The sequence below is a fragment of the Melozone crissalis genome, unplaced genomic scaffold (assembly GCF_028551555.1).
Source record: "Melozone crissalis strain CALT ecotype California unplaced genomic scaffold, PUWL_Pcris_2 ptg000018l_1, whole genome shotgun sequence".
Classification (NCBI taxonomy): domain Eukaryota; kingdom Metazoa; phylum Chordata; class Aves; order Passeriformes; family Passerellidae; genus Melozone; species Melozone crissalis.
Window position 1 is genome coordinate 10,415,332 of NW_026535796.1, and position 24,589 is coordinate 10,439,920.

At 49.7% G+C, this 24,589-nt stretch overlaps 1 protein-coding gene across 2 annotated transcripts in view; it reads right to left on the reverse strand.

Annotated features, from left to right (window-relative positions):
• LSP1 (lymphocyte specific protein 1) overlaps positions 1 to 24,589 on the reverse strand; it is a 47,288-nt gene that overhangs the window by 898 nt on the left and 21,801 nt on the right. For both annotated transcript variants that reach the window (XM_054275677.1, XM_054275678.1), the window contains exons 2-10: positions 21,836 to 21,988; positions 19,623 to 19,712; positions 15,832 to 16,015; positions 14,755 to 14,883; positions 11,590 to 11,633; positions 11,337 to 11,418; positions 10,851 to 10,991; positions 9,989 to 10,069; positions 9,015 to 9,129 (exon numbers count right to left, since the gene is read on the reverse strand). In XM_054275677.1, the coding sequence (XP_054131652.1) occupies positions 9,040 to 9,129; positions 9,989 to 10,069; positions 10,851 to 10,991; positions 11,337 to 11,418; positions 11,590 to 11,633; positions 14,755 to 14,883; positions 15,832 to 16,015; positions 19,623 to 19,712; positions 21,836 to 21,988 (994 nt within the window). In that variant the 3' untranslated portion in view covers positions 9,015 to 9,039. The remainder of the gene's footprint in view (positions 1 to 9,014; positions 9,130 to 9,988; positions 10,070 to 10,850; positions 10,992 to 11,336; positions 11,419 to 11,589; positions 11,634 to 14,754; positions 14,884 to 15,831; positions 16,016 to 19,622; positions 19,713 to 21,835; positions 21,989 to 24,589) is intronic.

A 24,589-nucleotide genomic window follows, 5' to 3' on the forward strand; every position in this document is an offset into this window, starting at 1 on the left:
CACAAACTCACACAAGTTTCTCAGGCAGTGCTTCCCCTATTGTCCCCAGGCTTTCAGCTCCAGCCTTCCCACTGGCAACAAAGCAAGTTTGTCTGCCCCTGAATTTTTGCTTCATTAGATGGCAAGGGGGAAGACAAATCTTCCTTGTTAAGAATTTCTCCTGAGCACACAAAGCCCTGAAGGAGACTCAAAACAAAGCCAGGCATGACAGGAAAGACAAATAAATTAACAGCTGATTTCCTTTTGCTGTCTCTCAGCATCTCACTGCTCCATTAGTCAAGCACACATTCCAGTACAGTCACATGCCATGGAAGTCACCACCTATAAGGACTCCAAGACCCACAGCACAGCAGGTTTCAAGTCAGATGGGATGCTGAGATAGCAGCAAGAGCAATTTTGAAAGCACAGACTATTTGTAAGAGACTACAAATCTTGAGGTTGTGCAGCATGAAGCAGCCTCTGACTTTGGGAGCAGGGGGATTTTCCTGGTGTGTGCACACTAAACTCTGAGAGCCCCCATGCCCTCCTCAGTAGTATGTGGCAGCTTGCAGCAAGTCCCAGGCAAGATCCTTCTCTGACTCATGTGGGGAGCTGCATTTTTCTGGAGTGCAGCAGTCCATAGGACAAGGAAAACACCCAGAGAGCTGATCAGCAGCTGGGGAGTTCACTGCCCTGCCTCTTTAGTATTCCCCACACTAGCCTGAAGCAGGTCAACCTTATAAATCTGGTTTACCAGTGCTGCTGGACCATAGCTCATGTTGTAGTACAGGCTGTCCATGGGACCACATTAAACAGGAGCAGATGAAGTCATTCCACAATAAATCCTACCATGAAGTGCTGGTATTGCTCACCCTTCAGCAGATCTTAAAAAAAGGCATAAAAACCCCACAAGCAATTACCAATTCCTAGACAAACAGAGCCAAAGCAGTGTCACACAAGTACCTACATGTCCCTCCAACTGAGACACTTTGGCTTTCTGACCCAGAAGAGCCTAAAATACCCATGAGGCTGGGGAGGAAAGCAGGTATATGACAAAGGAATGGGCTCTCAGCCTTTTTTTGGAACAGTGCAGACTTGTCTCTAAGAGTAGCTCCTGGAACAAAGCAAATCCTAATGGCAGCCTTGTGCCTAAGGAATTAAGCTGATAAGACACTGGGAATGTCCAACAGTTGTCACCTCCAGCTGACACAAATCCCCTCCAAGCCCCCTCACAGAAAACAGCAGGTCTCTCATGCCTACAGCTAAAGTAAAACATGGAATGATAGAATAGCTTGAATGGGACCTTTAGTTGAAAGGGACCTTTAAAGGTCATCTAATCCAACACCCATGCAATGAACAGGGACATCTGCAACTAAATCAGGCTGCCCAGACCCCCATCCAGCCTGACCTGGAATGTTTCCAGGCATAGGGCATGCACCACCTCTCTGAGAAACCTGTTCCAGTGTTTCACCACCCTCATCATAAAAAAAACAAACCACATAAAGTTCTTCCTTATATCTAGTGTGAATCTACCCTCTTAGTTTAAAAGCTTCACCCTTTGTCCTATTGCAGCATACCCTACTAAAATCCCTGTGCCCCATCTCTCTTAGGAGCCACCTTTACATATTTAAAGGCCACAGTAAAATCTCCCCAGAGCTTTCTCTTCTCCAGGATGAACAACCCTAACCCTCTCAAGCCTGTCCTCAGAGGAGTGTTCCATCCCTCAGATCGTTTCTGTGGTCCTCCTCAGGAGCCGCTCCAACAGATCCAGCTCTCTCTGGTACTGAATGCACAGGCCAGACGCTGCCTGTACCCTGCCCACCACAGCCCCTGCTCTGGAGGGCAGCTCATCCACCACACTGAGGGCTTGACCTCGAAGCTTTTGAGCTCAAAATGCCACCTCTTCAGTGCTTTTATTTGCTGCTGCCTTTATTAACAATTTTTTAAAAATTTAACAAAAAAAAAAATCATCCTTTTCCCCTCATGGCCAACCAGTTTTGGTTTTGGCAGACACACCACCTGCTTGCTGGGTATGGATCACCTTCCCAGCCCAGTGCTGACAGCAGCACTGCAAGCCCCAAGCCAGCCCTGGGCACTCGAGCACAAATAGCTGTTCTGCACTTCCCAGAGTTCTATTCAGGACAGTTTTCCCGCACAGTAGGTATCACATTGCACACCCACACTAACCAGAGCAGGCTGGGAGCCACTGGGAGCAGAACACTGCACACAACACAAATAGCCCCCCGGGCAAGCCTGACATCACCCTGCCCTCCTCTTCCTTGTTTCGGGATGCTCAGTTACACCCAGCACCAGGGATTAAGAGGCTCAGTGATTTATGCCTCATTTCATAGCAAAACTCAGCAACTTTGGGCTGAGCAAGAGCCAGGATAGAGTCAGATTTCCTTCCTGGGGCTGCCAAAGAGTCACTGCAGGTCAGAGGCTGTTTGGTGCTCCCCAGCTTGCTCGGGAACAGAAAGGAGGGAACTGAGATGAGTTTTATCTTTGTATCCCCAACACAAACCCTTCACTCCACTGTGCTCACTGAGCTCCACTGACCAGCACTCCCCAAAAAGGAGGCAGTGATGAGTTAGCAATAAAGAGCAGGACAAGTAGCCATGCATCCCTGCAGGAGCAGCCCAGCACTGGCCAAAGGGCTGCAATTGTCATTGGAGATCAGACCTGACACAGAGCACAAGCCATTTCTGCTTCGTTCAAGAACGATTGATAAAGGCAAAATGGGGCAAAGCCTCCCAAGGGAAAGAGAAAACTTGGTTTTATCTTGGAGGAAAACATTGTCCCTGTGCTTCATGCAGCAAGAGAAGACCAGCCAGAGTCAGTGGTGTGACAAAGGACTTCCTCACTGATAAACAGAGCTTCTGAGAAGCCCTGTATTTCACAGGGGCGTCTTCATGCCAGCTGAAATGAATCAAGGCCAGCACTGACTTTGATTCAAATGACACACGTAGCTTATGGCCATTCCGTTGTATGTAACATTGTATCAGAGCATTAATAACCAAAATTTGGAAAGCCATGAAACATTCCTGCTTTTTGCCTCTGGAGATGTTTCAAAGCTTCAAAATTTCAAACCCACTTTGTTTCCCTTGACATTTCCTTCCAAATCCCATTAGGACTTGCCAAGACACGAACATCTGGGGTCCCCAGGAGCTCTCACTGTGCTAATGCCAGCAGCAGAAGGGCTGTAGGCTTGGCAATACAGCTTCCCCCAGGACATCTCTAGCCCTGCCACACCCACCCTCAAGCCTGGCTGAGGTTACCTCAGGAGAGCAAAGCAAACACTGATGCTCTTCTCCTACAATATTGACTCCATACTCATAGCTTTTAGAGAGAGGAAGAGGAGGACTCGTATATAAATATTTCAGAATCCAGCCCAGGGCTAAGCCCACACCAACTCTAAACTTGGTCTTTTCTTGCAGGAAATGACAATGCTGATAACAGTATCATCCTCCACCCAGCCTGTTCCCAATCACCACCCCCTTTCCCCCCCTCCCACCCTGCCCAAGCCTGGGAAGGACAACCTGCGGCTGCAGCGGCTGCTGAAGAAGGCAGCGAGGAAGAACGCCACCCTTGCCTCAGAGCAGGGCAAGTCCTTCCGCTCCAGCCTGTCGCCCGTGAACGAAGCCAGCCCCGACCAGGAGTGTGCAGAGAGCGCTGCCCCAGCAGCAGAGACCCCCGAGGCCCCGGCAGCCCCCCGTGCCCCCCTGCCCACCCAGCTCTCCGTCAGGCCCGTGGGCCACCGCGCCCTCTCCCCGTTCCGGAAGGGGAAGCCCTTCACGCTGAAGGTCACGGAGCAGCGGCGCATCGCCGAGCACGTCAAGCTCACAGCATCCTCAGCCATGCCCCTGCTACAGAGGCCAGAAGCTCCTGAGACTCCACAGCAGCCTGAAGGCACGGGCTCCCACCTTCCCTCTCCATCTGACCCTTCAGTACCTGTTTTCCCCAAGCCTCCTCCTCCCAGTACACCCAGCAAAGAAAGGGCACCAGAGGTTTCCTATGTCACCAAGGTGAACACTTATTTTCACAGTGTCAAGCCACCCAGGGCTAAGACTCCCACACCAAACCCAACCCAAGGAACTGTCAGCCACGAAGACAAAAGGCCTACTTCCCCAGCACCTCAAACAAGCAGCTCTGAACCACCTCCAGAGCAGACACCCACCTCACTTAAAGACAACAAGGCAGCTTCCTCCTTGCCAAAACCTTCCCTCGTTCCTGCTGCAGAGACAGAGCCTCCTGATCAGGCTCCCAAGCCTGTTCCTACTGAGAAGCCCAGCACCTCTGATGCCCACACCAATAAGCCTACAACCCATGGAAGTGACACTGAATGCAAGGCAGCTCCTGAATTACCAGAGCAAGACAGAGACATCCCAGAACCATCAACTTCCAGTGCTCCTTGGAGGCAAGCACGCCCAGCAACAGCAGCACAAGCTAATGGTAGCGGGTCCACCCCCACAGACACCAAGGCAGAACACATCACTGAACCCCAGATGACTCCCAGCTTACCCAACACCAGCTGTCCCCCCAAGGCTGAGCCAGCACCACCATCAGGAGAAGCACCAAGAGCTCCTGGAACCAGTGCCAGTGGCTGGCATCGCCTCAAGAAGCACTTGATAGTGCAGCCAGAAGCAACCAACTTCCCAGAGTCCCAGCCAGAGAAGCTGGGAGAGGAGGAAGGGAATAAAGCTGATGCTGCTCAAGCAGTCATCAAGCAAGACTGCATGGTGGTTAAATCAAAAGCCATGAGAATGTGGGATGCCATCTTATACCAGGTGGCACTCGGCAAGGAGAAGAAGCAGCAAGCAGAAGAGAAGAAGGCTCAGAAAGAAGAAAGCTTCTTTCTGCCCCGCCGCCTGCCCATCCTCCTGCACAAGCCGCGCTTTGACGCCCGCAAGCTGAAGGAGCTGGCAGCCAAGCCCATGACAAAGATCAGCACCGTGTTTGAGGTGAGCCGCTTCCGGCCCAAGGGGGCTGAGGAGCACACCAAGAGCTTCAACAGAACGGCATCAGGATGGTCTGTGCACTGACACCAGGCTGCTCCACGCCTCCGCAGTGCGCCAACCTCTGACCAAGCCCAGTGCAGCCACGTGCAAGGAAAAAAGGAAATTAAATTAAATAAAACCCCACCAAGCCAGCAGCACCATGCTGCAGGTTTAAGGGTTACTCTCAAAAGCTCAAATGCATAACTACCACATCCACAAGTCACAGGAAAACAAACATGCTTGTTTTAAAAAGAGTCAACAACAATCACTGGAGGCAGTAAGAGAGTGAAGGCACACAGTGAAGAGAACAAGCTGCCTATAGAAAAAAAGACCAGTTTAGAGTAGGATAATGGAATCTGAATCTTTTTGTTGCATTTATCTAAGAGATTGATCCTAGGAACAAGAGCAGTTGCATCTGAAATGACAGAATCTGGGTTGCTCCATGTCTCTAGGGAGTTTCTTAGAAACCAAACTCAAAGAGGATACACATAGCCCCTAACTCATCTACTTAAAGCGTGCCCCATTCTCATTTGCTAAGAGCAAAAAGGAAACTCATCCTTTCACCCAAAGCACAGACAAGAGACAAAGATATCCTGCTCTCACCAAACAGCTCATCTGCCTATCAAAATGGGCATCATCTGACAGCCTCCTAGGCCAGTCTACTTAATAATAATGCACAGAAGAACAATTTTGTTTCAATAATCAAGTTCTGTTATGTATTTTACCATGTTTTCTCCACAATAGCTGACAGTTAATGTTCCCACTATAACCAACAAAACCCTGCCTTAGCCTGTGGATATCCAACTCTGTATTTAACAAGGTGCTGGTTTCTGAGTGGCTCTGCTAACCATTTTTAGTCTCATTTTCAGGGTGAGCATCATGACAGTTGCACACCTGCTTGTCCCTGATGTCCTGAAAAAAAGGGCATTTAAAGGAAAATGCCCAACTCTGCCCACCCACAGAGACAACTGGGCTTTCCAGTATTGCCCTTTGCAGCTCCACTGCCAGCAGGCTTGTGAGCATGAAAGCTGGGAGATTGGTTATTTCTGTTTCACAAGGAACTTGGTCATGTGCTGGGGTGTTCCTACACAGCTAATATAGGACTGCTATGTTTAGCCCAAGTAGAATATAAAGAGCTGTGTACAGAGTTTCCTTTTACACGTGCAGAGGGTATGGAACTGACCAACAGTTGCTCGGGCCAAGCTGCAAACAGACTTAGAAACAAAGAGTCCCTTTTGCCTTTTTTGAAGTCTTCCTATTTTGCAGTGATGCTGTAAGAGCAGTTCATTTAGCAAACCTTAAGTTTTCACTTTACCAGTCTTATCTCTATTCTGTAACTCCTTCCTACTCAGGGCAAAAGCAAGTAGGAAGAATAATCCAATTATCTAAAGGTGGGGATTTCTTCAAAATCCCAGTTTTCAAAGAAAAAGGTAACAAGAAGTTGGAAACATGCAGTAATCACATGTGAATCCTAGGAAAGCCTCTGCAGGATAATTTAACATTGCTGCAAGAGAAGGCTACAGAGAAGAAGGCTACAGAAAACATCCATGCAGCAGCACAGCCATAAAAATTTAAAGTGTGCAGCATAAAACACATAAAGCAGATAAAGGCAGCCTTACCAGAGTGTGATAAATGGCACCTCACTGCAGCACAGCCAGATGGATGCCTCTGCACAAAGGTCTGGATGCACAAGAGCCACAGCACTGGCATGAAGCAGAGCAGCCAACATCAATTACATTTGGGAGACTAAGTGAAGGTGGTTTAAGAAGCACTTGTGCTTTAAAACAGCTTTTGTCCTGCACCAAGGACAACCACCCAGAGAAAACCAACATCTCTCACCCAAGGCTTAGGTTTTGCATCTGCTGGGCTTCCAGTCAGGCTGCATTCACACCCCAGCCCCACTGTACATGGATGAAGGATGGGGAGAGCAATTCCCACAAGCAGAAGGAAGGAGGCAGAGGAAGGCAGCTCTGGGTGCATGATTTAGCCCTTTTACCCCAAAAAGGGCAAAGGCACACAGCAACTATGGCAAGTCCTGCAGAGAGACAGACCCTGACACAAGGGTACTCAGAGATGGGAGAGCATATCCATGGAGGCAACAGATTTCTACCAATGGCTGCTCGCTGGAAGTCACTGTGGTGTGTTCCAGCCTGAGCTGCTGTGCTGAGGAAGAGAAGGGGAATGCTACTGGGCACAGAATTTGCCCATTTTTCAAATGGCATCAGGCAGTTGCTAAATGCCCAAACTGATACCTACAGAAAAACCCCTGTTCCATAGCCTGCAGTGAGGTCCTGCAGCCCAGGAAGAGAGGGAAGGAGAAAAGCCATACCTGTGTTTAAGCAACTAGAAAGCTGCTAAGGTGGTGTAAAGCAAGTGACAAGGGGAGCCAGAAGGGTTCAGGAGTAAGAAGGCCATGACAGTGATCCAGCAGTAGGGAAAAAGGATGAACAAGGGAAAAAGGATGAACACAATTCAAGGGGAGGAGCTGGGAAGCAGGTCCCCAGGGAGCTCAGAGCACACAAAACAGACAGGTAAGAACCTAAGTACAGAAACAAGGCAAGCTCCTTCAGCTATCACAGCCATTTTGCTATTCACAGTAGAAAAAACCCCAATACTTCCATATGAACAAACCTAGAGAGCAACAGTTGTGCCATGGGTGTTTGGAGCACTGGGTGGATCCTAGGGGACATCCTGTGACAGTGCCTTGCCTTTCAAGAAAGGCTGCTGGACCAAGACCAGAGGCAAAGGCACTTTCATTTGCTCAGAGAAACCCCGGTAGGGCAAACAAAACCTGCTGGAAACCTAGCAAAACCTGTTTGCTGCAGAGAACTGAAGCTCAGTAGAGTCCACCTGCTGCACTGAAACAGACTTCAGGAGAAAGAGGAGACTGATCAAAGGGGAGACCTTATAATAGGTTTCTCAAAGTCACAGGCAGAGAAGCAAGTTGAGGATGGAAGTTCTGTGGACTAAAAACAGAGCTTCAGGCAGTCTTGGGCTTGTACTGCTGCCCATCTCAAAGCAGCATTCAAAAGGGCATATCCTCTAAATGGGCACTACCAAAGGGGAAAAACCAAGCCTAAACAAACAAAAAGCAACACTCAGAAGCCAGCTCCTTAAGGGTGGGAGGGAGGGGAAAGAAGGAACACAAACCCCAGAAGAATTCAGAAACAAAAAGTGTTTTGTAGCAGGCAGGGCTATTTTAACCTTGGCAATGAAATAAAGCTTCTTTTTTATAGTTGGAAAAAAAAGAGAATGAGCTTGTTTTCACCCTCAACTTCCTCTCCACTCATCATGCCAGATGCTGCCCAGTTGGATCCAACCAGTTATCACCTCCCTCTACACCATTCCTCCTTATTGCCACAGCCCTCTGCTATCATCCACTCAAGATAACACCAGGATATCTGTGAGCCTGAGCACAATAGGAACATGAGATCCAAAGGCCATTTCAAGAGAGCACAGAGACAGCAATCCAGCCCTGCCTTGCCCTTGCTGCACACCAGAGAGCAGTCCTTTCTGCTCTGTTGTTCTCCCCAGTACAGCAGATGTGCACATCCTTCCTGCTACAACCTTATTATAGACTGGTTCCAAGAGGTTACTGAAGTCATTAAAAGTCTTCTCCCTGATTAATTCAGTAAATCTGGGAATTAAACCCCAGAAACATTTGAATTTCAGAAGTACATCAGCCAGAATGATCTCCAGCTATCTCTCTCTACTCCTTGCAACTTAAGAGAGCATAAGGAAAGACAGCAGATAGAGACCATTCCTTTGAACTAGCAGAGGCAAACATCTTCACCCACACAGCAGCAGCTAAGGGACTTGCCCTGCAGATTAAACCAACAGAGGTATCCAGCAGCATCAGAAAGGTAGAGACCAAAACAAACCCCTGCTGTGTACCCACTCTGTTCCAGCCCAGTCAGGCTCCAGCTGTTCCCATAGAGCCCCTTCCAACTCACCCCAAGTGCTGCTGGCAGAAGCAGCCGCAGGATGCTGCCAGAACAGCCCAGGAGGTTGTTACACAGAGCAGAGCCATATCCCACCTACCTGGTTAATGAGTTCTGCAGACACACTATTGCTCTGCAGCATCGTCTATCAACACCTTCTTGTACTGGCCATGGCCCGTTGCAACAAACTTGTACTTTTTGCCAGAAGGAATGGACTGAACAGGAGAGGAAAGGAAGAGCCAAAATCAGCATTTTTCTCTGTTAAATAGGCAGTCAAAAATCAAGTAAGTGAAGCCAGAGGTGCACATGGTACAGTTGCCTTTAATGCCAGAGGGCTCAGAGACAGCCCATTCTGTACTGCCTTCCTGCCCCCTTCACACAAACTCTCTGCACAGACCCATCACCACCTTCTGTAAGCATGAGGCAACACAACAAGAACAGGATATGCAACAGGGAAGCAAATGCAATGCAGGCATTGTGAGGGAGGGCTCGTCTAAGACCCCAGACCCCAAGCCAGGGTTGTTTTACCCATGACAAGAGACTCTGAGATTTGCCAGGTACTGGCAGTTTCAGCACAGGAACTGACAAGATACTTTGATCTTCCTCTCCCAGCCTAGGCAGTTTGAGCAGTAGCTGCTTGCTGCATTTTAGAAGACATTTCCACAAACATTCCCACAAAACCCCAGATCCATCTGCAAGTGACACTGTATTAGGTTCAGTTCCACTTAGTTTTGCACATTTTGTTTACTCTCCGTGCCAAAAAGCATAACAAGAGCAAAATTACTCAAATTTGCAGCTCCATTTGAGCCTAGAAGGCTGTGACTACCATCTCATGGGCTGAGAACAACATGCTATTCAAGAGACCTTTCAGAATTACTGGATATAAAAGTATTTCTGCCCCCATTTTCACTAGAGCTGAACCAAGAGCAATTCACTGCTAGGAAGAGCTCTTAAGCATGCAATTGCATGGACAGATACAGGTAGCCCTTGTCCCTGCAGAACATCATCTTCTCAGTACTGCCAGCCCAGCCACCAGCTCTGCAAGTGCTGTCACACTCACAGACACCAACTCACCTTGACACTGCTCTCAGGTTTGGGATTCCCCTTCTGTTCCCAAAGGCTTCTTTTACTCACGATGTCTCCAGCCACGATATCCTGAGAAAATGATGCTTTCATTACCCTTCACTGCTAATGCTGTGAACGTGTCTTCGTTCACATCCATTTCCAACCCACACATCTGACCTCTTTTTTTATTTATAATATCACATCTGACCTAAAACAGCTGCTGCTAAAACCCATGACTGTGAAAATGTTTTCCTGTTCCCAGCGTACCCTATGTTTTCCTATCACTCTTCCACAAGAGTCTGAATTAGCTCCAAGATGTTTATTTTCTTAAGTTTGTTAACTATTTAGGACATGTAAACACCAAGGCTTCTCTACCAAAAGGAATTCTGCTCTAATAAACAGACTTGCAACCAACATATTAGAGAACCAGCCTCACCCACAACAGCCAGAAAGTGAAATCACTGAGAGCACTACTTAATGCTCTCTGCATTTTCCAAGTTTACAAGATTTATCACCTTGGTACCAGATGCAAGGTCATGCTTGACAACTCAGCCCTAGCCCCTGTAAGGAGACACATGCATTCTCCCCACTAGCTGATTTTATTCCCATTTCAAATCAGAGCTTCAACCAGCAGCACAGAGGTTTTCCTGCATGGACCACCAAGGAACAACTGGGGACCCTGTCAGAAAAACTGCATCTCCGAGGTGCAAAGCCTTACAACACAATGGAAGATCTCCAATATCGATGCCTTTGGAGTCTGGAAGCCCCACAACAAGAGGCACCAACAGGATACACAAGGACAATGCACACTGTGCCCAGGGACCAGTCCCTGCCCCTGGCACAAGCAAGGCAAGTCCCCCAAGGGCTGTACCTTACAGGCTGAGGGCTTCACAGCAGACTGGGCTGTGACCTCCCCAGTCTCCCAGAGGCTTTTTGTGCTGGCTACCATCATGCTCGTGGTGGGAAGGTCAAGAGAGGGCTGCCGCACAGGTTTTGGAGCCTTTGAGGAGGTCTGGAAAATAAATGGAGACAGTTTGCCATCAGAGTGTGCCTCTTGATTATTTTTATCCTTGGAGATAAGGGGGTGTAAAAGGAGACTTGTAGAGTCCTACTAGTTCCTGTCAGATACTCCCACTCTTCAGGCAGAGAATACAAAAAAACAAGCACAGGACAGCTTGCCAAAGAAACCTACTTTATGCTGTGGAGGGACACACAGACAGGCAAGGAGTGCTCCCACCCAAGGGAGGACAATTTAGCAATCATCTCACACATGGTAAGGTGAGAGGCATGGTGGGGGAGCAGCACCAGCAAAGAGGGCTCCTGGGAGGGTGGGGGCACAGACAGCTCAGCAACCCACCTCAATAGCCTGTGTGTACTGCTCCAGCCTGTCATCGATCTTGGACACCGGGAGAGGAGGCTGACTCTTCTTTATGCTGTTGCTGCAGAACAGAGAGGAGGATTAAGGCGTTCCCCCAGTACCCCAGGCAGAAGGGAGGACTTGGTGAGGCACAGGCAGCCCGTGACTGCTGCCATTCCCCAGAGCAGGGCCTGCTGACCATCTCCCTCGGCAGCAAGGGCCCTGCCTTGCCCTGAGGCCAGCCCAGAATTACCTTTTCTGTATCGAGCGGTTCAGTGACTCAGTTCTGTCCGTGAGCTAAAGGGGACAAAGAAGACAAAGATATGACTTCTGTCCAGGGACCTCAGATGGATGCAGGTCACCTTAGCTGACCATTTCCTGATGATCTCTCACCCATATTTTGGTTAGAAATGACTCGCTCAGCCCCCATGCTCCCCTACAGATCAGAGACAGTGAGCATTTCTTCTTTCTTCCTTCTTTCCAAGCAGGGGAAGAAAACCCCAACCAATTTCAGGGGCAAACCAACCATGTGTAAAATGAATGACAGCTGGAACACCAACCAAAACCATTTCTTCTACTCCCTCTGGTGAAGGAGAAGGTCTCTCTCAGACCTTTGGTTTCCTAGCCAGACACAAAAAGGGAAATGGCAAGTACAGAAAGACAAGGGGGAAAACTAGAGACCACATGTGCAGAAGAGAAGCCAAGCATGAGAGCAGCACAGGCATGGGTTAGGTCAACTTGTCCACACCAGAGAAGCACACAGACAGGGCAGATCAGCACATGGAGCCTCCTTTGAGTCAGCTCTTCATGACAAGCCATCAGGAAAACCTCTTGCACCAGAGGCTCCTGTGCAATAACTCCTTGGCCAAGACAGGAAGGCAAGCAAACACTTCACAACCACTGCAGGAAAGGAAAGCTGAAATGTTGCTAAACCTTGTGCCTCTTTCATGCCCCAGAAAACAAGCATACAGAGAGAAAAATCACCTTGAAGCCAAAGGGGGACTTTCTTAACACCAGCTCCCACAGAGTGAAGGAGCAGCAACCAAGTAAAAAGGAGCCTTCTCCCCCTGTAAAACTGCTGCCTGTGCCACAGGAAACATCACCTACCAAGTCAGCAGATAAAAAACAACACTAAGTGATCCTTTAAGATGCTTTCAGGATGCATCTTAAGGTGCTAAATTTCAGCTAAACAGAAGACAAGAGAGTGTCACACAGAGGACACATTTACCAGCTGTGCCCAGGAGCACGAGGCCATTAGAGAACAACCAAACAGCGCAGCCCTGGCTGATCGAGATGACCTGGGGGGAGCCACTCTGCAGGGTCCCCCACAGCAGCACGACAGAAGGCAGCTCTGTCTGCAGGGCAGGCTGTCTGTCTGCCTGCTGCCAGCTCTCTCCTCTGCTCGCTGCTGCAGGAGCTGCTGCTCGCCTCTCAGCCACGACTCAGAGACTTCACCTTGCTCACTGATGGGCAGGCTGTACCTGACAGGGCACAGTACCAGCCTGACAGGGGAATCTGGCAGATCTTGCCCACAGCTTCCCAAACACAAGTACATGTCAATGGGAAAAAGCCCTGCCCACCCTGCCAGGGAGATGGGGTGCAGGTGCTAACCATACAGAGGCACTTCTGAAAGGCTATGAACAAGCACCAGGTTAAACACAGAGGGGCCTAGAAAGAGCTCTAAGTGGCAATGTATCTCAGTATGACAGTCTAGGGAGGAACAAGCTTTCACTGTGCTATTTGGAGACCACCTGGCCCCACCCCTGGCCTTTCCTGGCAGTGAGAATTGGGCATTTCCCTGGTCCCAAGCACTTTCTGAAGGCCAGAAGAAACCACAGCTGCTCATCCAGCCAGCCTCAAAGCTCAGGGCTCACTAGCAGCCTGTGACAGAACAGGACTGGCACAAGACTTCCCCCTTGCCTCCATTCCCCCTATTTCAGCCCTCAGGTCCTTAGAACCCCAAACACCCCACCAGCCTACACCCCACTATCAGCCTGCCCCAGGTGTGCCCCCAGCTCCAGCAGCCACAGCTGGCAGGGGCACACAGCACTGACTGCAGGTGCCTTTGCCTTTCTGCTACAAGCAGGGCTTCTGCTGAGCTTCCTGTGCCAAAACACCTTCCTGGTGGCCAGTGTGCTTAGCACTCAGTGTTCACAGAGCCCTGCTAGCTGGGGTGTAAAGATCAGCCTTCCTTTGGAAAGATGCCAAGCACATTTTTCCTGAAAGTTTTACATCCAGCTTAGTGTGGGGGTGAGCTCTGACATTAGCACTACAAAACAGAGACTGCATTTCTAAACCTTCCCCTGGGCTAATCCCAGCAGCTAAGTTGAGGTCAAGAAGCTGTGTGTGTTTTGGGGCTGTAAAGACAGAAGGTTCAGCACATAAAAGCTGCTGAAAGCATTTTTCACATTTCCCCACCAGCCCCACTTCAGGAATATGCTTTGGCTACCCCCACCACTTTTCAAACCTGGCATTAGCACCCAGCCTGCATCCACACCTACTCTGTCTCCCCTCTTTTAATTTGACTATAAAATGGATTCTCCACCAAGAGCAAGAACCTGATGGCTGTAGATGATGAAACCTTCCTCTTGCCATCTATTTACTGATGCAAAAGAAAGTACTCACACAATCATTCCCACTCAGGAAATGTTGAGTAAATACCACAAAAACTAAATTTAAAAAAAAGCAAAGCTAGCTCTAATAGCAGATTAACAGGTTGCACAGACTCCTCACCATCTCCCTCACTGCTACAATCAAAAAAGGCTGGAGCTTACAAAGGCAGAAAAAAACATTCAGTACATAAACACTTATCTGTATCTATTGTATTCAAAAGCACACACAGAACTGAGGATTTGCAGTAAAGGCAACACAAGTCATAAGATGCAATTCAGGTGGTGGTAATAATGGGAGTGTCACAAAGAGCACCAATGCAAACAGATGTGATTGGGAAGGACACAATGTTTCAGAGATCAGAAATCCCCACCTGTTTAAACAACTTGAGTCACAAATTTTGTTCTAATTAAGAGAGAAATGCCACTGTTTCAGTTATTGAGGCTTTTTCCCTTTGGAAGGGAAATTTCACTAAGATTAAGTTCTTGTGAGTTTTGTTAGAGACTACACACGTTGAAAGCACAGCTATCTCAGTATCACAATATTCCCTGGAGCCCTCAATGAGCTTTACACTTTTAGAGTGATGCTACAGCCTCCAACAGCTCAAGCAGGCAAAGCAGGAGCAGAGGAGGCTGACAGCCATGAAAGGCAAGGCAAATTGCTCAGGTGGTTTGTCTCAGCTAGGTAGCAGGATGGATAACAGGATTCACGCCCCACACTGCTGTAAACCCTGGATAATCCTTCCTCATCATTGGTTGGGTCCTTGTGACAGTTGTCACGCATCCAGAGGGGCCCCAGGAGCACAAACCTTTGTGGAGCACACTACAGTGTGGTCAGAGCACAGCTCCTCCTCCTCCAGGCTGGCGAGGCTTGGGGCCTTCTGGCGTTTCTCTGGTGTTTCCTCCTTCTCTCCATCATTTCGCCTTCTCTTCTTTTCCTGAGCGCAGAAAAAGAACAAGCCAGGACGTGAGCTGGTCAAACTGCTTTTTATGCAACAAAAGTGATTTTTCCCCATCTCCCAGGCTTCCTGCTCTACACTAAATAAACACAAAAGCACAGAAACTGAGTTAGCATTATCTAATTTGGAAGCATTCAGGAAGAAGCTCATATGTCATTTGGAAGGGAGGGCAGAAATCAGGAATTTTGAAGGTCTGAGATTCCCAAATGGTATGAAAAGGGGTCCTGGCATCAGTTATAAAGATCTCTTACTGCAACTGAGATAGGAAAACACTAATTCCTCATTTAGAGGCCAAAAGGAGGGAGAGAAGCTGCCTTTAGAATAAAGGGTTTTAAAGGGTAACACAGTTCAAATGCAAACATCTTACTAACCTTGGCAGTCAAAGTCCATTTATGACAAATGATATTTGAAGTTCAGGCCCCTGACTTGCACACCACTTGAATTCCAGCCTTGTCGCTCCCTCTCCCTCCCCTTAACCAGGAATTATCAGAACAAAAACACCTCAGCTGGGAGCAATGCAAGGCTAAGAGGTCTATCAAGACAAAGAATTCCAAAGGTGTGATAAAGGCTGGGGAGAGAAAAACAAGCAGTATAATTTAGATTTGAGCTCTCCTGTGAAGCTACTCACTGCCCACAAAGCCACAGGAGAAATAACACTTTCCTCCTCAGCATGACAGGGACATGGCAAAGCCACCACAAACTCTGAGAGCAAGCACACTCCCCTCACAAAAGGGCAGAGGCTGCCTGCAGTGACCACAAGAAGGCACAGCACACAGGCAAAAGTGGCACCAGCCCCAGGTTATGCCATGAAAACACATCTAATGTCTGCATGGGCTCAGCTTCCAGCAGCAATGCTGAGCCAGGACATGGGAGAGCAGCCCCCAGCATCAGCTCTCCAGAAAGAAAGTCAGTTCCTCCTGACCCCACCTCTTGCTCAACTTGTTCCTCTTTCTCCTGCTCTTGAACCTCTTCTTCCTCCTGGCACAGCCTCTCTTCCTCTCTGATAACCATATTCTCCTCTGGGCTTTCCTGATCCAGCTGGATCTGCTCCAGTTTGACTTGAGCTTCTCTCACACCACTCTCCTCTTCTTGGTAGGACTGCCTTGGAGACCTGCAGATGGGGAGAGATCAAGGAATAAAAGCACAGTTATGAGCCTGCAGACACCATGAGGTACCTCACACCTCTAGAAATCCAATGTTATCACTCCCCCAAGCCTACAGCACGCTGGGTATTCCACACCAGGGCTCACAGCCAGTTCCAGGCACCCAGATACAACAGCAGTCACATCTCACTCCCCCCATTTTAAGCGTCCAAGACTCAGCTCAGCTAAGAGCTGTGGCAGAGCTGAAGGCATCTGCATGTTACCAGCAACATGAAGGGCCACAAGAAAGCAGAGAAGAGCTCTCTGCTCAAACCCTGCCAGAGAGGAAGCTGCTACCATGATGTGGTGCTGGCCCAATTCCCTGCCTGGCTACAGCTAAAATTCCAGGCGCACCAGCACATGCTGCAGCCAAACACAAATCTGATGCTGCCCCCATGGTTCCCAGCACAAATTACAAGTGGGGCACACACTGTCACCACCATATTTTCTGGAAAAATCTCCTTCCCCAGGATTTCTCTCCTGGGAAGATGAGAAGCCTCAGAGAAAAAGAAAACAATTATTTGATTTGCTTCCCCTGTGCTTTGCTGCTTTGGAATGTGTTTGGACACTGTTTACCAACGGGTGATTGTTTCATTGGTTTCATGCGAATTGTTTTGACTCAATGGCCAATCACTGCCAAGCTGTGTCAGGGCTCTGGAAAGAGTCATGACTTTTCATTATTTTCTTTTTAGCTTTCTGTAAGTATCCTTTCTCTATTCTTTAGTATAGTTTTAGCATAATATAGTATCTTTATATAGTATATAATATAGTATCTTTAATAATAGCTCTTTAATATAATATAGTATCATGAAATAATAAATTCGCCTTCTGAGAGCATGGAGTCAGATGCATCATTCCTCTCCTCATCTGGGGAACCCCACAAATACAACAGGGCACTAAACACAGCCCTTCTCTGTCTGAACTCATCTTCCACGTCAGCAGAGTCTCTTGCTGCAGGAGAGCCCAACCAACACCACAAGAGCATGCTTCTCAAGCTGGAGCTGAACTCCAGGGCAAGGCTGCAGAGCCACTCCCCTGGAATCACTCCATGGGCAAGGCACAGTGCTTCACCAGCAATGCTGTGCTGACACTTGGTTCCAGGCCTCAGTTTTGCCCGCTGGAAAAAATGACACCCCTACTCACATCACTCATCTCATATCCCAGCAAAACAAAGGAGTTCCAAAGCAGATGGGGTCACCCCCTGGTTTAGGGGCTTAAAAGCCACAATGGGTTTGGTACAAGAGAATTGCTGCAAGTCTCCAAGGCTGCAGGAGGAGACCCAGAAGCATGCTTATGCAATCAGCTTTGCAAGAGCAGAGCAGCCCATGCCTTTGGGCACAGGGACACTAGGACAGAGCCCCAGAACTCTCACTGGCTCACAGCCACACACCAAGCTGTTATTGCCATCTTCCTTTCCCCAGCCAAGAAAGCTTTCTCCTCCCACCCATTTCTTAGAAAATTGCCTGGCTAGAGAGAGCAGGGCTAGAGAGCTGGCTAGCAGGCAGCTGCCAAAGGGCAAGGCTGACTCACTGCCCCTCCCTCAACAGGCAGCACCAAAACACAAACACAAGTTCCAACAAGACCTTTCCACCCACCCCTCTGCTGCTGGGAAGGCAGCTCACAGGTCAGCCACCATCCAGCCCTCCACACTGACTACATGGGGAAAAAGACAATGCATATGCTGGCTCACTTGACTTGTTTCTCACCATTCTCTCACCAAGAGCAGCCAGGCTCTGAGGGCCCAGGAAGCTTGCAGCTGTCCACCAGGATGGCAGCAATGCCTCCAGCTCAAGTGCAAGCTCATATTAAAAATTAAGGCCGGCAAACACAGTGCAGCCTATAGGATGCCTTTCACACCACAGCAATGCTGCATGGGAGGCAGCTAGGCTGGCACAGCTTCACCTCCTTGTACACAGCTGATAGCATGGATCTCCTACCTCAAAGAGGAGAGCCAGGACCAAAAAGAAGATGTACCTTAGCACCAAGGCCCTCAGGGCATGCAGGACCTGGTTTGGTGCCATCCAACAGAGAGCAGCTGTCTCCATCCACTCTTCCACAGCCACCACTTAAAACCCAGGATTTGCTTCATCTCCAGTTAAACAGGAGAGAAGGGAAAGCCTGAGCAGAGCACTGCTTGTCCCAGCACAGGCAAACACAACCTACCTGTGCTCACACCACACTCCAGGCTGCCCCTTGGATAAAGGAGAAAGCTGCTGCAAGGACCTCACAGAGCACAGCCCCTGCTGTGAGGGCAAGCCCAGCCTTTGCAAAAAGCCCTCAGAGCCGGAGCTCCTTCAGCTGCCTCTCCCAACCAGCCTGCACCTACAGCTCCTGCTTTTAAAGCACCACCTCTCCCTGATGGGCTTCACCTGCCATGAACACCACCTCCCCTGCTCAGCTACAGGACAAACACATCAAACCACAACAAGAAACACCTGGGGAGGATAATGCTAATTCCAACTAATTCCCTTTTGAAGGCCAAGGAGGGAAAAGCAGTAGCCTTTCTTTCCAGAAAAGCTCCTTGCAAGGGGAGCTGGAAAAAGAGGCAGCAAACCAAAAAGCAGATGATTTCTAATTGCTCCCACAGATGTTATAACTACGTTGTGCTGGGCCTTGGAGGTGCTTGAGAAGTGCTGGTGGGGTCAGGCTGCAAAGGTACAGTTTGCAATGTGGTTTAGCCACAGCGTTTGGAGAAAAGTAACAAAACTCTGAGCACATTTTTATTTATTCAGCAATAAATATTAATCTTAAGCATTTTTTCAGTCACAGAATAGTTTGGGTTGGAAAGGACCTTTAAAGGTCATCCAGTCCAATCCCTCTGAAATAAGCAGGAACCTTTTCAATCAGATCAAGTTTCTCAGAGCCCAATCCAACCTGACTTGAGCGTTTCCAGGGAAGGGGCATCCACCACCTCTCTGTGCGAAGAATTCCTCAGGGTAAAAAAGAAGCTGTGTCAAAAATTCCCTGCAAAATCAAGCTGCCAAGAGAGCTGAGTCACAGAGTTCATGTGCAGGCAGGCAGGGTCCAAGGGAAGTGGTTAAGGCAGGAGTTTGGTCTAGTTCTGTAAGGGAGGAGTGATGGGAGGGCTCCCAGGGCTCTTTGCTGCCTGTTTTTCCCTGCTCAGAGAGGAGTCAGGCACAAGGTGGGCTGGGGCCATAACACCCACTATGCTGACATGAGCCAGGAAGCAGCAGTAACTTAGAGCAGCTTTCTAGGCTGGCCTGGATTATGTTAGAGACCATTTCAGCCCCTGCAGCAGCTCAGGTGGCTTAAATCTGCTGTTGTCACTCCTCCAAACCCAGGAGTCCTGGCAGGCTGCCACTGCTTGGAGCACAAAGCTCAATCCAAACATGCCCAAAGCCTGGGGCCGTCCCTGGGCCATTCCCCCCTGGCAGCCCAAAGGCAGGCAGAGAGCATCTGTCCCAGAGCTGTGGGGCCTGCTCTGTCCTGCTGGTGCTCCACGCTCTGGCCTCATTCTTACACGTGCTGGACCTGACCTGGGGCTGGTCACCCCTCCTCAGGGACAGTCCTTTAGCTGGGGACACCCTCCCCTTGGTGCATCTGTGTGCCACCCACCTCTGCTTGCGCTGCTCCAGCTTCTGGGACCAGTCACTGAACCCCTCGTCCTCCTCCAGCTCCGAAGTCCCAGACGGCTTAAAGTCATAGCTGAAACACAGCAAGAAGGAAAATTAGCACGAGAGGCATACAAAAAGGCCTGAACCTGGCCTGGAAGAGCCACAGCCCGACACAGTCCTTCTCCTTTCAGTTATTCCATTCATTCCTCTCTGGGTGAGCTGCACGGTTGAAGATAGCCATGGCAAAATCATCCCAGCATCTGTGGCCCTGGCCATAAAGGTGTGCTCAGGCTGACAGAAAAGCTCCTAGGGAGCAAGGGAGACTGGCTGAATGCTGTCAGAAAACTGGCTGCTTCCCTGTGTCCCTCTGCAAACCCAGCCCCAGGAGAAGCACAAAGCCAGCACAGCCCCATCATCACCACTTCAGCTGATGTCCATCCCTCTGGCTCCCAAAACCATTATTTTTCCTGCAAACCCTCTGTTCTCCTATCTCTGGCTTTCTTTAGTGGGGGTAAGGGAGAGCAGGAGGTTCACTCTGTCCCTTTGGAGCAAGGAAATGCAAGGGTGGGTTTGAGCTTAGGGGAGTGACATGGACAGGACAAGTCCCAGCGTGGGAAGAGCTACAGGAAGGAGGGGGCAGGATTTACACAAGAGAGAATGAAGCTTTTCAGGAGATTAATAGCCAGGGCTGACCCTGGCTGCATGAGCAAGCCCAGGTGGCTGTCAGCAGCTGTAAACAAAACCAGGGAATGGCCAGAGGAGAAGAAACATCCTTGTGGTTGAGCCTGGCCCAGCAAGCTTTGGCATCATGGAGCAGGGAGCAAAACCCTTCATTTGAAGAGTTCTTGTCATTGTTCCCTTAAGCACTCAATTGAAATTGGGCAATGGCAATGGTGCTGTGCCCATGCCAACAGGACTGGAGCCTGCAGGCTGGGTTACTGCACACTGCTCTGGGCCTGAGGCTGCTCACAGCACCAACCAGCAAACAGAGACCAGAGATCTCATCTGCTGCTTTAAAGACCTTTTCAAATGATTTCCTAGCCCTCATGTGAAGGGGGGGTTTGGAAAAGCTAATGACTATTATTACTTTCCAGACCTTCTGTTTGCTTTTAGAGCAGACTGCAGCAGCTTTGTCTGCAGAACCGTGTGTATTTCCACAAAAGATTGTGAAGGTGTTTTGCAATGCTTTTATATTATTAAAAAAAAAAAAGTCCTGAATAATTTTGGAAGTATCTTGGGAAGAAAAAGATCTTTTAATGGAAAAAAAAATAAGTTTTCATAAATAACTTTTGCTTTTTTTTCCCAGTAAAATGAAGATGCTGCTTCTCGGTGACTATAACTCCAAATCCTGCCACCACTTTTCCACTGTGTTCAATAGATTTAGAAATAAGTTGAACACATAAATAGTGGTAAGACTGAGGACTTGAGACAAGAATTTGGCAATGCAGAGTGCAGACTAGTTTTTGTGCTAGCCCCAGTGCTGCACAGCATCTGGACTGCTGAACCATGGACGTGGGGAGGCTGCAGCAGGATGTGCCATGGGATGCTGGGGATGTCATCCTATCCCTTCCCCAGGTGTTTCCTCTTTGACAGCAGAGAGCTCAGCATCTCCATAAATGCCTCCTGAGCTATTTCCACCTAGGACTTGCCCCATTAAAGCACAAAGTTAATTTTAATTCTTGGAGCTGTGAACGGCACCAGCTCAGGTGTTGCTTCATGCTTCCCAGTGCCAGGGCAGCATCCTCTGAGGGAGGAATGGGAAGCTTAGCCAGGATAGGTGATTGCTTGCACTGTGATCTGCCTGGGATTGTGCATCACCTGCTCAGCCACATCTGTCTTTGCATGTATCAGGAAACTCCATTACTTTTGGTGTAGGATGACTCCCAAGTTGAAATTTAACCAAGCACTGAAATCACGGGCAGTGTGGACTCCCTACCAGAGCCCAGCCTGCCCCAAGCTGTCTCAGTGTAAACTCTCAGGGCAGTAAAACCCCCAGCCTCCAGCCAAGAAAACAATCAAAGCAGGACTTGTGGGGTTTTCTGCCCTAAGAAGAAAGCACACTATTTGCTAGTGTGCACTAAATCCAGCCCAAACCTGTGAGAGCACTGCCCCATCTTCCCCAAACACCAGGGACACACACTTGGTGCTGCAGGAGGGGTTTGCTGCAGGGAAAAGGTGTGTTGCTGAGGGGATTTATCCAGGGGTATTTCTTACTGGTTTTGCTGTGCCAGAGCAGCACTTTCCGAGCAGGGCCCGGTGCCGTTCAGGCCCTCCTCTGCCTGGGACCGCAGCTGCTTCTCCCGCTCCCGCCGCCGCCGCTCCCTCGCCGCCTCCTCCTCATCTTCCACGCTCCACTGTGCTGTCAGCCTGCCAAGCCAGAGGGAAAACCCATCGTTAATGCCACCAGGCAGTCCTGTGAAACCTGGTAACAACCCTCTGAGGTGCCTGGGGTCCCCCCAGCAATCAGGAGCCTTCTGCAGAGGAGCGCTCCCACCACGAGCAGCGATCCTTCAAGTGGCATCCTCACCTCCATCAGCACAGCTCCACAGTGGCACTGACTGATGGGCAAGGACAACGTGGGACACGGGCACTGGGAGAGACACAGGAGAGCCTGCAAGTCTCTAGAAGGAAGATGTAGTACATATCCTCTTCCCACCTGCTGAAGCCCGCTGGAAAGCACCATTTCCTGCAAAAACAGCTTTGCATCCCTACTTTGGAAGGGTTTGTAAATGGTCCTGCAATGCTGAAAGGTGTCTGAAGGGTTTGTAAAGGGTCCTGTAGTGCTGCAAGATAGCCAACACCTTCATCTCAAGCTTCGGCCCACAGAAGGCAAGATCTGTACCCTGGGGATTAGTTTCCTTAGGCAGTTGAGCTGCTCCTGCCTGACCAGGAGCCACAGAAACAGCGGCGGATGGCAGCACCTATGTCCTGCCCTGCTCTGCCCTGCCTGGCTTCCCGCCAGCCCTGTGGAGAAGAAAAACCTGCCCTGGCTTCTCCCAGACATCTCAACTGCTGCACAATAATGCCTCTGTCAACAGAGCAGCCTCCTGCATCCCCAAGGAAGTGATAAGGCGGATGCCACATTCCTTCTCTGGTGATAACGCCAGCCCAGGCACTCCCCACGTGGGATCGGCTCCTGCTCCACTGGCAGCACCAGCTGAGATTCAGGCAGAAAGGGACAGGCCATGAGGTGGCACCACTCACCCAAAGGGCCTGTGATGGCAGCTGGAGCTGGGCAGGCCTGACTGTGGCACACAGATGCTGGGGCAGATGCCTCCTCACCCCACTCACGCCTGGCTCAGCCAGATCCAAAGCAGACACAACAGCTGTTTCCCCCAGCATTTTCAAGCCTGTTTACAGAAATGTCTTTCAGGAAGGCACACACATGGGAGCTGGGAAGTCGATCTCCCACCAGCAGCAGGACCCAGACCAACCTGCACTTCCTCACCCCAGGAATATCCTGAGGACCAAAGTCCTCTGAGGATGAACCTGCTCAATGGGAGATACAGTGCAACATTACTCACACTGGAACAAAGAACCCGTGGAAGGGAAAATGAGGAAAAAATCCAAACAGAAATGCCTTAGTTGAGACGTGTTTCAGCCTAGTTTGGGTGAATGAGGGACAGGTTTCAGCTGGCCCCAGGAGTGCCACTCTGCAGCCTGCCCAGCTTTGCCCTCAGTCTGGACTCTGAAGCACGTGAGAGGGCCTCACTTCACCATGGCTCTCACCAAAAAGCTGTTTTCTTTTAAACTTCAGGGCAGATACCTCCCTATCCCAGCAATGGAGGGGGTGGAAAAAGCCCATTGGGATTAATTGATGAAAAACATAGCCTTTCTAATTACACTGTGAACCTTGTTAGCCTTTCCAGGGAAGATTCACTCAGAGCCTATTTTACTCTGCAGTGCAAGCAGGACTGTTGAGCTTAGCCCCAGTAGCATCCCTTTGCACAGCGGTCCCACCACCAGCCTGTCAGGAAGCTGGGGATGACTCCAAATCACTGCCCTCCCAAACTCCCACCTGCCCCAAGGCAGCAAAGCCAGGCCGTGAGCCCAGTGAAGAAAGGCTGCCCATGCCTGCTGTGCCCACAGAGGAGCAGGGAACACAGCAGACCCCAGGACCAGCCCAAGAGAATGCTCCACTGCAATGTAGTTACTGCCTGCCTTATTTTGGGTGGGGTCTTTCTGCAAGCACCAAATCCAGCTCTTTCCCTTTTTACCCCATCATCGCCCCTTGCCACCTTGGTCTCCATGAGGAACAAAGCAGACCCAGACCCGAGCCTGAGCTCCCCTCCTCCCTTCCTTACTCATCCCACACTCCTATTTATTATTTTTCCTCAGGTTCCCATAGAAACCCTTGTCTGTGGACCTGGCAGGAAGCCACCATGTTGTTGTTGGTTTTTTTTTTTTTAATATATAAATGAAGTCATTCATTAAACTCTGCCATGATCCCCCTCCCTTGTGCGACAGCTCCAGATAGTCTCCAATTTGGAAAAGCTCTTAACCCCCTCTGGCCCATACCACCCCAGTTACGAGAAGCAAAGTCCACGTTCATGCCAGAAAAAGTTAGATTTTGATTAAAATCTTTCACTCCTTCCTCCAGTTCCTTGGGAAGCCGCTTCAGAGGCGGTGCTCCACCAACACCCCCAGCTTGGCCAGGGTGCTCTGGAGGAGGGGGGATCCCTTCTGAACCGCATGAGCTTTCCACAGTGTGAGAGCAACACTGGTTGGCAGCCCTCTCCCTTTCCCAGTTGGATGTGACTAACTCTCTCCCCATGACCTCACCGGCTCGCTATTCTGTCCCTGCATCCTTCCCTCCGAGCACGCTGAGGACAGAGCCGGGGGCGACCGTTCTGGGGAGAAGGATTTTTCTGCAAAAGCAGAGAAATAACTTTCCCAGCTCCCCTTGCCACAGAGCAACCCAGCTTTGCCACAGAGCAATCCCAGCTTCCAGGCCGCCTGCTGCTGTGC